This window comes from Barbus barbus, assembly GCF_936440315.1.
Source record: "Barbus barbus genome assembly, chromosome: 35".
In the NCBI taxonomy this organism is placed as follows: Eukaryota; Metazoa; Chordata; class Actinopteri; order Cypriniformes; family Cyprinidae; genus Barbus; species Barbus barbus.
The window spans coordinates 3,200,031-3,214,201 of record NC_136763.1 but is presented as its reverse complement, the minus strand read 5'-3'; the positions used below and the strand labels follow the sequence as shown (position 1 = coordinate 3,214,201).

At 37.0% G+C, this 14,171-nt stretch overlaps 2 protein-coding genes across 2 annotated transcripts; one reads left to right on the top strand and one right to left on the bottom strand.

Moving 5' to 3' along the window:
• Nucleotides 1-321: 321 nt before the first annotated feature.
• On the top strand, nt 322-5,457 carry LOC306855148 (aflatoxin B1 aldehyde reductase member 4-like). Its single transcript, XM_079393609.1, has 7 exons — nt 322-673; nt 1,702-1,889; nt 2,051-2,155; nt 2,289-2,385; nt 2,950-3,049; nt 3,181-3,310; nt 4,470-5,457. Exons 1-7 carry the CDS (start codon nt 394-396, stop codon nt 4,629-4,631), a joined length of 1,062 nt encoding a protein of 353 aa, XP_079249735.1. The 5' UTR covers nt 322-393; the 3' UTR covers nt 4,632-5,457.
• Nucleotides 4,677-8,970, bottom strand: LOC306855149 (mRNA turnover protein 4 homolog). The gene is made up of 8 exons (XM_079393610.1): nt 8,888-8,970; nt 8,603-8,661; nt 8,170-8,273; nt 8,012-8,093; nt 7,813-7,880; nt 7,453-7,604; nt 5,596-5,672; nt 4,677-5,311 (listed from the first exon to the last, which is right to left on the bottom strand). The coding sequence occupies exons 1-8, from the start codon at nt 8,913-8,915 to the stop codon at nt 5,153-5,155; spliced, it is 729 nt and encodes a 242-aa protein (XP_079249736.1). The 5' UTR covers nt 8,916-8,970; the 3' UTR covers nt 4,677-5,152.
• Between the last annotated feature and the right edge of the window lie 5,201 nt (nt 8,971-14,171).

Sequence of the window (14,171 nt, the reverse complement as noted above, 5' to 3'; positions counted from 1 at the left end):
GAAATGAACCAATAAAGGCCAAAAGGTTTAAAATACCGAAAACCTAGTTACGACGCATGAAATATGCAGTTTTCCTTATACATTCATATAAAGTGTACCCAAAGTTTGGATGCTGACAATAATATCATCCCATACACTACCATTATTTGTATTCTGCTGGCATCTTCAGGTTACAATGGGAATCGCATGTGCTTAAAAAAATGGTAAATAATACTTGGAAAACCTGCATCGCTATTTTGATGAGACAAAATATGAACTATGAACCTTCAAAAGTCCACCTCCCTGTGCTGACCAATGGCATTCGTCTGCTCTGACCTCTTCGTTCACGCACAATGTCGACGCTTTAGCGACGGTCCCTCAGTCCCTATCTCTACCGTCTGCGCTACAGGAACTATGCAGTGCGCTGCCAGAGCAGGCCTGAGTGCAGTTCGCCACGCATTTCTCCCCAGACTCACGACACCACGCTTCAATCAGCTGTGCAGCATGTCTCAGTCCAGACCCCCAGTCACTCTGCTGGGCTCCATGGCGTTTGGGGGACGCGCGGACGCGCACCTGAGCGCGCAGCTGGTGCAGCTGTTCTTAGAGCGCGGCCACGAGGAGCTGGACACCGCGTTCATGTACAATGATGGACAGGCGGAGACCATCATAGGAAACATGCAGCTTGCCAAAACAGGTAGAACTCTTCCCAAACACTAACTAGTCTCTCTGATCACCACAGATACAAGTGGGTAGATCACGTGACATTGCACGTGACATGTCGATTTGTAAGTTCAAAGAGTAAGCAGTTTATACATTAGCATACTTACATAATGACTGGCACTGGTATTTGGTCTGTGCATAAAATGGCTCAACTACTTGGATGAGTTACTTTTTTTTTTACTTTATTATATTGTTTATTTTATTTTAATTTAATTATTATAAAATTTTAATTGATTAATGCTTAGTATTTTAATGTATTATTTTTATTTATAGTAATAATAATAATTATTATTATTATAAATAAAAATAAGACATTAAAATACTAAGCAATAATTAAATAATAATTAAAATAAATAATAATAGTCATTATTAGTAGTAGTAGTTGTAGTATTTAATTCTGTTTTAATTCATATTTTATATTTAGTATGTTATACTTTTTATTACAATTATAATATTTTTAAATGTATTATTTTAATTCACAGAGACAAATCATTAAATAGCTTGTCAAGTTGCATCAAATAAGAAGAAATATGAATCAGAATCAGAAGAATCAGAAATCAGAATCAGAAAGAGCTTTATTGCCAAGTGTGTTTTGCACACACAAGGAATTTGTCTTGGTGTTATTATTCATGACCCTGCCAAATAAGCCAATAACAGATCATTTCATTCTAGGGAAAAATCTTAGGGGTGTAAATCGACATGTAAAACCGTTTCTGGAGAATTTTTGCCCTTACCTAAGCCACATATCTTCTATGCTCAGAGAACAATTTAAAATATTGTATCAATGCATTCTATGGCAACTTTAATTTGAATTCGAATTAAAAAATTAACTATATTAATGGCAACATTTCTCATTTTCATTTAATTTAACTTGAAGTGCTAAAATAGCTAAAAACTGAAACAAAAACTTTATAGACATTAGTATGGTGATACAATAAAGGCCTAAAAGGGGAGTATATTTGTGATCAAGTTCAGTGCTTTCATTTCATTTGTGTTTATCAGTACGAATCGCGACTAAAGCAAACCCCTGGGAGGGAAAAACACTCAAACCAGAAAGTGTCCGGCATCAGCTGGAGACGTCCCTGAAGAGGCTGCGCACACAATGTGTGGACCTGTTTTACCTGCACGCGCCGGACCACCAGAACCCCATTCAGGACACACTACAGGCCTGCAACCAGCTGCATAAAGAGGTGCGTCCATACAGACCCTAGACTTTGTCCGTCAGACGTGCACTTTGATAAATGCCTGACAGTCTGTGAGTTATTGATAGTTTATGGCTGTCTGACCTAGATGCATTTAGAAAACAAAAGCTGTCCGAATTATGCAACTCAAGCTGTTTGTTGGTGTTTAGGGCAAATTCAAACAGCTGGGCTTATCAAACTATGCATCATGGGAAGTGGCAGAAATCTACTGCATCTGCAAACACAATAACTGGGTGCTTCCTACTGTATATCAAGTAAGTGAATGCATGGATGATGTTAGTCTATATATACAAGGTCTAGTATGTAACTATTTTAAAATTTGTCAATGAAGTGTTATTGAAGAATGAATAGGCCAGTTTCGAACAGTGTTGATGTTTTCCTCTGAAGGGCATGTATAATGCAACCACACGACAGGTGGAGACTGAGCTGCTGCCATGTTTGAGATATTTTGGCATCCGTTTCTATGCATACAATCCTCTGGCAGGTAATGCATCCCTTAGTGTTTTAAACATGTTTGCAAAACAGAGCTAAAGTCAACAAGAACTAAACTGCTGTGTACAGTATATTTTGCATTTTTAATCCCCATTTTTACGTTTGTTAACCAACAACATCTTTAATTTAAATTAGGATAATACATTAAGTAAAATAAACAAATAATAATAATAAACAAAAAATATATATATAAACATTTAATAATACAGTATATTATAGTTATATAATTAAACAATAAAACAAACAAATACTACTAATAAACTTAAAAATATATTAAAAAAATTGAATAATAAAAAATATTATTAAATGATAATTAAACAATACATAAAATAACACTAAAATCTTAAAAGAAAAATTATTTGGCCATCTAAAATCCTTCAATCTGCAATGAAATGGCCTATTTAGTCTTTCTTGGGCTAATTTCTTAGCTAGCATTTTGTCTTTTTGCACACTTTTGTGTATAATTTGAAAACTTCTGCTTAATTGTAAATGATAAAAAACATACAATAAAATATACTGATCAGAAGTAAAATAATTTTCTCCTCTCCTCTCACAGGTGGGCTTCTGACTGGAAAATATCACTTTGAAGATAAAGACGGCGCTCAGCCTGCGGGTCGATTCTTCGGGAACAGCTGGGCTGGTACTTACAGAGACAGGTGCATTGAATTCATAATTCATGCATGACATTCACATCAGTGATGGATCACAGTCCTGTGTGACCTCAGAGTCCAGATCTAGTTAGTTGAGCATTAAGATGTGATCAGTGTTGTATGTTTTTGTGTTTCAGATACTGGAAGGAGAGTCATTTCCTAGGCCTAGATGGCATTCAGAAGGCTCTGGAAGCAGCGTACGGCTCAGAGAAACCCACCCTGACATCAGCTGCTATTCGCTGGATGTACCATCACTCTCATCTGAGGGTGAGCAGTGTTATTGTAGTGCCATTGATGTACTAGTATAGTTTTTGCTAAACTATACTAGTACATCATGACCCTTTTCAAAGACCCTTCGTTACTGTTGCTTTGTCCAACAAACCATGGCACTCTCACGCCACACATCATGTTCTCACACAGTGAACAATACTGGTTATATTTCATATGAAACAGTCTCAGCTTTCAAATTTTGAATTTCTTTAAGAAATTCAAACAATAAATGGCATTTTGTGGCTCTTTAACATGTTGTGACAGATTTCTGTAACGCCTCAGTTTTAAGCGGCTCATGAACTGATCATCATACTAGCTATAGCATGAAATAAACATCAGAAGGTATCTTGTTTCAACTGCGAAAAGATGCCAATACACACAATTTTTCAAGTTCAAGTCCACTGAAGTTAATCTACTCTCCTCTCTTGTTTGTTGTCGGACAAAATGGCAGATTCTGCATCATGATTGGTCAGATTGCCTGTCAGTCAAAAAAGTATGGTTTTAGTTAATAATAACCCTGATGTGATTATACAAGAAATATGTAACAATCAAAGACATGAGTGAAAATATAATTTCATCAATTATTATTAATATACTAAAACACTAATTTTTATTTATGACTTTTAGTAAAAACACACATAAAATATATTCCATTCTTTATCAACATCATGAAGTGTATTAAACATTTTATTACACCAGGGTTTCCCAAATTGGGGTTTATGGATGAACTACAGTGTGTTCATGAGCTGATGAAAAGCTGGAAGACTTTCCAAAATATATGAGAGCAGTTGAAATTTAAAAAGGGACTAGAACTAGAGCACATCAAATTATGAATAATGTACTGCCATTGTGTGAATAATATGTAATCAATAAAAAAGTAACTAAGATAATCCAAAAATGAAAATTCTGCCATCTTTTACTCACCCTCAAGTTGTATGAGTTTATTTGAAGAATGTTCGTAAAGTGAACAGCTACCGTCAACTGTTTGGTTACCAAAATTCTTCAAAATATCTTTGTGTTCAACAGAAGAAAGAAACTCACAGTTCTGGAACAACTTGAGGATGAGTAAATGACAATTTTCATTTTTTTGTGAACTATCCCTTTAAGTCACAAAAGAAATAAATGAGTTATATTCAATGTTTTGACGTGTTTACAGGGTGATCTGGGTGACGGGGTCATTATCGGGATGTCCAGCATGGAGCAGCTGCATGAGAACCTGACGGCAGCCGCAGAAGGCCCGCTCAAACAGGAAGTTGTGGATGCTTTCAAACACGCCTGGGATTTAGTGGCCCACGAGTGTCCAAACTATTTCCGCTAGACACCCCGTGACAGTTAAAGAATAAAATGATATGAAGCCTGATTTATAAGAACTAATACAGAGATCACTTTAGTTTTTCTATGTTCATATTTTGTGAGTGAACAGTGATAATTGAGTTGGGCCGGCCTTCAGCTTCCTAATAAACACAACGACAACATTAAACATCTCTGAGCTCACCAACACTTGATTTATCTCCATGTTTACATGAGAATGCAATACAAATGAATGTGATAGTGGCATTTTGATGAATAACTTTAGTTGTCTTACCAAAAAATTGCTAAAATAACTTACATTTAACAATAAGAATGAAAGAGATCACCTGTTAGCCTCAGTTCAGTAAGTCATACTAATCTTTGTATTTTTGTAGAATATTGTAGACCATAGAAACTAAACAATGTGCAGATGACTGTGATAGTAATGCGCAGCTCATTAAAAGAACGCTCAATAAAACGTTTCATGGTTTTACGTTGGATCAACACAACGAATGTTTACAAAAAAAGTCCATTGCCTGTGTCCAGGTTTTATTGACTTCCTTCTCCGTCCTCTGAGTCTTCATCTGTTTCCTCTTTCTTGCTCTCATCGCCGTCGCCGTCCGTCAGCTTTTCAAAGTCCCCAGATTCAGAATTCCACATGCACTTAACTGATATCTTGAATTCCACCATTTCGGTTCCAAGTAGTTTCTAAATTGAAAGTCCAAAAAAATTATGGTTTTACATTAACTGAATAAATCCCTTTTAAATTCAAAATTAATTTATGACCTTTTAACTTTTTAAATGGCTTTTAATCCAAATAAAGAGATGTCATGTCTGCTAGTGCATAAACAGTGAAGCATGTTGTCTTTTTTTGTCATTTTCCCAGGTACGATATAAAAAAAAATAATTTTAATAGCAACACTGCATGTTATTAGGATTTTAAAATTCTTAAATAGTTTTTTTTTTGCAGTGTATTATTGGTACAAACTCACCAGAATTCGAGCCTGTTCAGGTGTGAGTGTCTCCCCCTCTTTACACACTTCAAAATCCTTTATCAGTGTCACCACACCTGCAGATGGATTCATAATATATTAGTTAGTGCAAACTACTTTCTGCCCAATGCAATTTACAACACACTTATCCTCTTCCGATTGAAGATGCAGCTTTGGTTATATTAAAAGAATAGTTCACTCAAAAATGAAAATTCTGTCATTAATTTCTCAGCCTCATGTCATTCCAAAATCTTCAGAACACAAATTAAAATTTTTGATGCATTCTGAGAGCTCTCTGACCCTCCCATAGACAGCAATGTAATTAACATGATCAACGTCCAGAAACATTTCTTTGCGTACAAAAAGTATTCTCGTAACTTTGCAAAACTGCGTTTGAACCCCTGATGTCACATGAATTATTTTAACGATCTCTTTGCTACGTTTCTGAGCCTTGATTGTGTTAGGATCCTTGCTGTCTATGGAGGGTCAGAGCTCTCAGAATGCATCAAAAATATCTTAATTTGTGTTCCCAAGATCAGGTCTTATGGGTTTGGAACGACATGAGGGTAAGCAATTAATGACAGAATTTTCATTTTTGGGTGAACTATCCCTTTAAAGGTGCCATAGAATGCATTGATACAATATTTTAAATTGTTCTCTGAACATAGAAGATATGTGGCTTAGGTAAGGGCAAAAATTCTCCAGAAACGGTTTTACATGTCGATTTACACCCCTAAGATTTCTCCCTAGAATGAAATGGACTGTTATTGGCTTATTTGGCGGGCATTGGTGTTATGTTCTTATTCGCTTTCGATTTTTCAGTGGTCTTTTTTTAGTCACGAGATTTACATAAGGAGGAGGAAACAATGGTATTTGAGGCTCACTGTATGTCATTTCTATGTACAGAACACTTACATTTATTCATTTAGCTGACGCTTTTATCCAAAGCGACTTACAATTGGTCGCATGCCTCTGGAGCAACTAGGGGGTTAAGTGTCTTGCTCAGGGACACATTGGTGTCTCACAGTGGATTCAAACCCGGGTCTCTCACACCAAAGGCATGTGTCTTATCCACTGCGCCATCACCACCGCCACCACTTATTATTCAACTATGCCAAGGTAAATACAGTTTTCCATTCTATGGCACCTTCAGGCAAAAAATGTATTTTGCTGAAAATGTACTCTCAGGCCATCCAAGATGTAGATGCATTTGTTTCTTCATCAGAACAGATTTGGAGAAATGTAGCATTGCATCATTTGCTCACCAGTGAATCCTCTGCAGTGAATGGGTGCCGTCAGAATGAGAGTCCAAACAGCTGATAAAAACATCACAATAATCCACAACACTACAATCCATCAATTAATGTTTTGTAAAATGAAAAGCATGTTTGTAAGAAATAAATCCATCATTTAGACATTTTAACTGTTTCCTCTGATCAAAATACCTGTCCATAATCCATAATAACACTTCCTCCAGTGATGGAGTCCACTGACAACTATTTTGGCTTGTAAACAATGCTTGGTGTTTGCACTGTTTACAAGCCAAAGCAACGGTTTGAACTTAAAAACTTAGTTTTTTGTTTGTTTCTTATAAACACGCAGCTTTTGGGCTTCACAAAATGTTAATTGATGGGCTGGAGTGGTGTGGATGTTTGGACTCTCATTCTGACGGCACCCATTCACTGCAGAGGATCTATTGATGGTGATGTGATGCTCCAAATCTGTTTCTATGAAGAAACAAACTCACCTACATCTTTGATGGCCTTCAGGCGAGTTAATTTTCAGCGTTTTTGATTGGGTGAACCATCATTTAACAACTTGTCTGAGTAATAGTCATCATGTTAACTAATGGTTTACCTTTCTTCAGGGCTGTAGGAAGGCCCAGCTGTCTGAGCTGAGGCTCCATTGAGTGTGGAAACTGCTCCAGCGGACCCTCATCCAGCGTCACAGCCATGGTCGCTACATTACCCGCTCGAGCGTAATCCACCTCTTTAAAGTTACTGAAATATCTGAGGAAAAAAGTTTTATTATTATCTGAAATTATTAGATTTTATTCGAATGATAAAATCTGACATATTAAGGATGTTGGTAGAATAACACATTCTGCAACCATTAATTTCAATTAAACTAGCCATCTAGTTTTAAATGAATAACAAATAGGTCAATTTATCAAAGCATATTAATTGGTGTCTGAATGTCAATTAAATAAATACTTACTCTCGAACCTCATCTTTGGTTTTGTTTGTGAACAAAACACCTACTTCACCTCTGAGAAACTTGCTCACCTGCAAAACAAACCAGACGATCGAATCAGTCACTCTCGACAGTTTCACATGCCAGAGGAAGCCAGTTGATCAATTAAATGTAAATATTCATCATTTAGCACTTAAATATTTGATGACATGCGCTGACATACTTTATGCAGATTATCTTTGTATTCGTCTGCCGGTCCTCTACCCAGAGCGATCATCATGACTTTGTTCTTACCGAAGAAGAACCTGAAACATGAAACCCAAGTTCAACCTTAAACTCTATCCTAAAATGACATAAAAACAGTAAATCAGATGTTTATACCGGCTGTGTTTCCAGGCCGTCCTGATGTCTTTTAGTTTGTTGTTCCTCATGTTTTCTACTGAGAACACAAACACGTATCTGTAGATGTCTGCACATTTCCGCAGCTGAGAGGGGGAGAAACAAAAAAGGATATTTTAATCAATCCCAAAAACTATTGTGATGGTATTAATATTTCATTTAGGCCTGGAAATAGAAAAAAATACTAAACAAATCAATCTTATCAAGAGGAAATAGGCCTATATCAGACTCTGTAGGGTCCCTAATAAAAACACAGAAGAGATTTTCAGTTTTTCTTGGTCCAAAGAGCATCTTGGGCTTCAATGGAAGCATCTCAAATCATGCTGGAGAACATGATCAAGAGGTTTTGTTCAGATCAGCTCCAGTGCTGCTGTCCTTCCCAAGCACCCAAAAGAGCAATGACAATCATACTAACCTCTTCGATCAGATTTTGCTTGGCTTCCAACCCCTTCTTGGATGTTTTGGTTAAAGAAACTGTAAAAAGTAACATTAATGATAGCACAGGAAACATTAACCAATTCTAACAGACCCAGCTGCTTCAATAACATTCATAAACGACACTAACGTGATTTACAGTTTAAACCAGGTAAACTAAAGTCTGAGGAACATGATTGTATTTCAGCTCGAGTCATTTTAATGTGTGGCGTGTAAAGTTTAGTGATGATAAGTGATAAAACAAACTAAAAGATGAAATAACTACCTTTCTTGTCTCTCTTTGATTTCGGCATGACTCTCACGTGTGGCTCGCTGTATTTTCTTCTTCGCCTGATGCTGAGCTCAGAGCGCTTCACAGACTGTGAGGAACCACACCGCCCCTAGCGGTGTTCGCTGGTGCATCATGAATATTAATTAGAGCAATGGAACGATTAATATTCATAAGACTACCAGAGTTGGATTTGTCATTTATTATTAGAAGACCATTATATTGTGAACCAGCAGGAGGCACAGCATGACTGTGATATTACTACAAGGCCTTCTGTATGAGTAGATTTGTACAGTAAATTTTATTATTTATTTATTTTTTATTAATGAACAGAATGTGAACACATTCAGTACAATGCAATTACAACAAATACAAAATAATTTAAAATGCTAGGAGGAGATTTAACAATTTCATTAAAGAACGCACAAACTTGCATAATTCATCATTCTTTTTGTTTCTTTGAGGGCAATTTGGACTCGATATAATGCTTCTCTTCCGTTTTAAATACTATAAAACATGGATTTTATTCCTGAGAATTTACATTTATGAATATGAAATTTGTCCATTAAAAAAAAAAGTGTGGGTGTGTTTATTTTAGAGTTTTCAGCAATGCCTAAAAGAACATCTTTCCACTGTAAAGTAACATTTTTGTCAACATGGGCAGCAATAAAATCAAGTACATTTCACCAAAAAAAAAAAAAAGACATAAATAAATGAACAGCTGTCTCTGGCTTCTCCTTGCAAAAGCTACATCTTAAATCTATATCTTTTTAAAATTTAGTTAAACTTTAGCGGGGTATATTCTGTAAAGGAGTTTAAAAGATATCTCTTTAACCTTGTTTGTTAAGAGATAGCGATTGGGCAGAAGCCAGACTTTATTTGTACAGTAGCTTTCTCTCATTTCTAATGGAAAAATGACATATTAGTCAATAAAGATACAGTCCATTTTTTTGTGGTGTTGTTTTTACAGTATGCATTTATTGTTTAACATTGTTTTTCTTCTTTTTTTACTCAGATACTGTATTTTTTATAATGAAATATTCCCAATAGATTTACATTTACATTTAGTTATTTAGCAGACACTTTTATCCTAAGTGACTTACAAATGAGGACAATGGAAGTGATCAAAATCAACAAAAGAGCAATGATATGCAAGCGCTATAACAAATCTCAGTTATAGCTTAATGCAGTACATGTAGCAAGGTTTTTATTTATTTATTTTTATTATATAATAAATAGAAAGAAAACCGATAGAATAGAAAAAGAATAGACCAATATTGTTAGAGGCCTTTTTTGCTTTTGTTAATTGTATAATAAATAAAAAGAAAAACAAATAGATACAATCCAAAAAGATTAGAAAAGCTAGTGTTAGTATATATATATATATATATATATATATATATATATATATATATATATAAAATTGAATTAGCATAAAGAGTGCTAGAGTTAGAGGGTCAAATAAAGATAGAAGAGATATGTGTTTAGTCGATTCTTGAAGATGGCTAAGGATTCAGCTGCTGGGATTGAGTTGGGCAGGTCATTCCACCAGCAAGGAACAGTTAATGAAAAAGTCTGTGAAAGTGATTTTGTGCCTCTTTGGGATGGCACAATAAAGCAACGCTCACTTGCAGAATGCAAGCTTCTGGAGACACATAAGTCTGAAGTAATGAATTTAGGTAAAGGGGTGCAGAGCCAGTGGAGGTTTTGTAGGCAAACATTAATGCCTTGAATTTTATGCGAGCAGCTATTGGTAACCAGCGCAAATTGATAAACAAAGGTGTGACGTGCATTCTTTATGACTCATTAAAAATGAATCTCGCGTTCTGGATTAATTGTAGAGGTTTGATGGAACTGGCTGGAAGACCTGCCAAGAGAACATTGCAATAGTCCAGCCTGGACAGAACAAGAGCTTGAACAAGGAGTTGTGAAGCATGCTCTGAAAGAAAGGGCCTGATCTTCTTGATGTTGAATAAAGCAAATCTGTAGGACCGGGCTGTTTTAGCAATGCGGTCTGAGAAATTCAGCTGATCATCAATCATAACTCCAAGGTTTCTGGCTATTTTTGAAGGAGTTATGGTAGATGAGCCTAACTGGATGAAGAAATTGTGATGAAATGAAGGATTTGATGGAACCAGAAGCAGTTAATTTTTTTTATTTTTTTTTCAAAAGAAACTTTTGCAGTTAATTAAAATAAATCCATGTTGGTGCAGCACCCACTTGAACATAATTTCTTTGTAGTTTTCTGCTGCTGTTAAACAGTGTAAACGACCAGATCTGATCATTTCAACATGTTATGAAGTCTACCTAAAAAGACACCTTTTCCCAGACACCGAAAACTCATTAGAGGAACTGCCTGTTTTTGTTATAGATTTGCATGAGAAAGCATGGATTCATATGGGCACTTAACACTTGAATAAAAGGATTTGTAGCAGACATGACTGCATTCCCAAAAACTCTGATTTTGCATACTTGGACTGTCTATTCAAAACAATTGAGGAAATTACAGATGATCCTCAGAAATCCTTGGGTGTGTTTTGTGCATGTGTGCAGAGTGGGTTCAAGCCAGGGCAGGTTTAAGGTGCAATGCTTGTGTAATGTCTGATTATATTCATCAGTCATTTGGTGAAATGCAAACAGACCTTGTGTTGCCGCAGCATGCAAAAGTGAAAATAATCGCTTCAACGCCTTCCTTAATTTGCCTAAACTTAAAATTTAATTGATGGTTTTGCTAATGAGCTAGCTCTCCCTTTCACGTTTAATATCGATAATTGATATTAATAAAGGTATGAACCTTTCAATTCTGACTAATGAGCCTGAATTAATCACAGATTTGCATTCAGTGAACTAATTATATTTTTGCGATGAGCAAAACCTGAAAATATTAATTTGTTGCAATCAGAAAGCAGATAAATGCTAAATATATAAATAAAAATAATTTAAATGATCCCAAAGAGTTTTTATTACATTCATACACACACATATATATATATATATAAACGGAGTTAGCCTATCTGTTTTTGCAAATGAACTCATTTACAACTATATATATATATATATATATATATATATATATATATATATATATATATATATATATATATATATGAATAACAATGCAAAACCTTTTTTAAAAATAAAAAAATATTTATATCAATATATATATATATTTATATATATTATATATTTACATTACATTTACATTTAGGCATTTGGCAAACGCTTTTATCCAAAGCGACTTACAATTGGGGAATACAAAAAGCGATTAATCTTGAAGAGGCAATCAGACAGAGGAAGTGCTCGTAACACCAAGTCTCAGTCATTGTTCAAATAAGTACAAGCTAGTAGGTGGAGAGAATGATAGAGGGAAAGTTTTTTTTTTTTTTTTTGAGTTTAGGATGAAGTCATGTACTGCCGAAAGAGATGAGTTTTCAGTTGTTGCTTGAAGGTTGCCAGGGATCCGGCGTTCCGGATAGGGGTGGGAAGATTATTCCACCAGCCAGGAATGGTGAACGAAAATGTTCTGGAGAGTGATTTTGAGCCTCTCTGTGATGGTACCACAAGGCATCGCTCACTAGCAGATCTCAGACTTCTGGAGGGGATGTAGGTTCGTAATAGTGAGTGGAAGTAGGAGGGTGCTGGGCCTGTGGTAGTTCTGTACGCAAGCATCAGTGACTTGAACTCGTTCGAGTGTTTTCCCTATGAATGGAAGGAGAGAGACAGGTCTGTAGTTATCTAAAAGAGAAGCATTTAATATAGGTTTTTTGATCAGTGGGGTTACCCGAGCCTGCTTGAATGCTGTGGGGAAGATGCCTGAGGAGAGATGAGTTGATAATGTGTGTGAGTGCCGGTAAGAGTGTGGGAGAGATTGTTTGGAGAAGATGTGAGGGGATCGGGTCGAGAGGACATGTTGTAGGATGGCTGGAGAGGAGAAGTTTGGATACTTCTGCCTCGGTGAGGGGACAGAAGGAGAAGATGGGAGCTAGAGTGGTGGATGTGGTTGATTGGAGGTCCTGTGGAGTTGAGAACTGGTTGCTGATTGTTCTAGTTTTGTCTGTGAAAAAAGAGGCAAAGTCATCAGCGGTTATCGACGTGGTGGGAGGTGGAGGAGGAGGACAGAGGAGAGAATTAAATGTTCTGAAGAGATTACGCATGTCTGGAGCGCTGGTGATCTTGTTGTGGAAATGTGAGGATTTGGCAGTGTGGACTTCAGTAGAGAAAGATGAAAGCAAAGACTGATACCTACTCAGGTCCGACGGATCGTTTGACTTGCGCCATTTTCTCTCTGCCGCTCTGAGTTTGGTCCGATTCTCACGAAGAACATCGGATAACCAGGGGTTAGAAGGAGCAGCCCGTGTTGGCCTAGAGGAGAGAGGACAGATGTCGTCTAGACAAGATGTTAAGGTAGAGCATAAAGTGCCAGTGGCTGCATTTACATCCAGAGAAGAGAAATGGGTAGGCGAGGGAAGACAGGAGGATACTACAGAGGAAAGAAGGGAGGGGGAAAGGGAGCGTATAGGTTGCGTCTGAAAGTAACCGGTAAGGGAGATGGTAGCACCTGGGTAGCAAAATGTAAAGTAAATGTAATGAAGAAATGGTCAGAGATATGGAGTGGTTGTACCAGAATGTTATCTGTAGAACAATTGCGTGTGTAAATTAAGTCGAGTTGGTTACCTGATTTGTGCGTGCTAGTAGTGGTGAGGCGTTTGAGATCAAATGAAGCTAGGAGTGACTGGAAGTCTGTAGCATAAGGCCTGTCTAAGTGAATGTTGAAATCGCCGAAGACTAAGAGTGGAGTGCCATCCTCCATGAAAGACGACAGCAGTCCGTCCAGCTCGTCTAGGAAGGTTGGTGGTATTTGGCCCGGCGGACGATAGATTACCACAATCTGGAGTCTTATAGGAGCTGTCACAGTAACAGCATGCGATTCAAATGAGTTGAGATTGCCTAGGGGAGAGTGGGTAGAGTATTTCCAATTGTTAGAAATGAGCAAGCCAGTGCCCCCACCCCGGCCAACTTGCCTAGGGGTGTGAGAGAAAGAGAAATTGTGAGAGAGAGCAGCTGGGGTTGCCGTGTCTTCTGGACGAATCCAGGTCTCAGTCAAGCCCAGGATGCTGAGTGTGGAATGTAAGGAAAATGCAGAAATGAAGTCGGCTTTGTTGACAGCTGACTGGCAATTCCAGAGACCTACAGAGAAAGAAAGAGGTGCAGTGGAAGATGTAGAGATAGTGCGCAGGTTGGCAGGGTTACGTGACCTTCTGCATGTATTTTTAGAGCGAGG

Excerpts from the sequence above, each read along its gene's own strand:
- LOC306855148 (XM_079393609.1), top strand. The coding sequence starts at position 394 with ATGCAGTGCGCTGCCAGAGCAGGCCTGAGTGCAGTTCGCCACGCATTT. Across the intron at positions 2,386-2,949 it reads TGCATACAATCCTCTGGCAG|GTGGGCTTCTGACTGGAAAA; the intron begins GTAATGCATCCC and ends CTCCTCTCACAG. Across the intron at positions 3,311-4,469 it reads ACCATCACTCTCATCTGAGG|GGTGATCTGGGTGACGGGGT; the intron begins GTGAGCAGTGTT and ends ACGTGTTTACAG.
- LOC306855149 (XM_079393610.1), bottom strand. The coding sequence starts at position 8,915 with ATGCCGAAATCAAAGAGAGACAAGAAAG. Across the intron at positions 8,662-8,887 it reads ATCAAAGAGAGACAAGAAAG|TTTCTTTAACCAAAACATCC; the intron begins GTAGTTATTTCA and ends TACTTTTTACAG. Across the intron at positions 5,673-7,452 it reads TCCTACAGCCCTGAAGAAAG|GTGTGGTGACACTGATAAAG; the intron begins GTAAACCATTAG and ends ATCCATCTGCAG.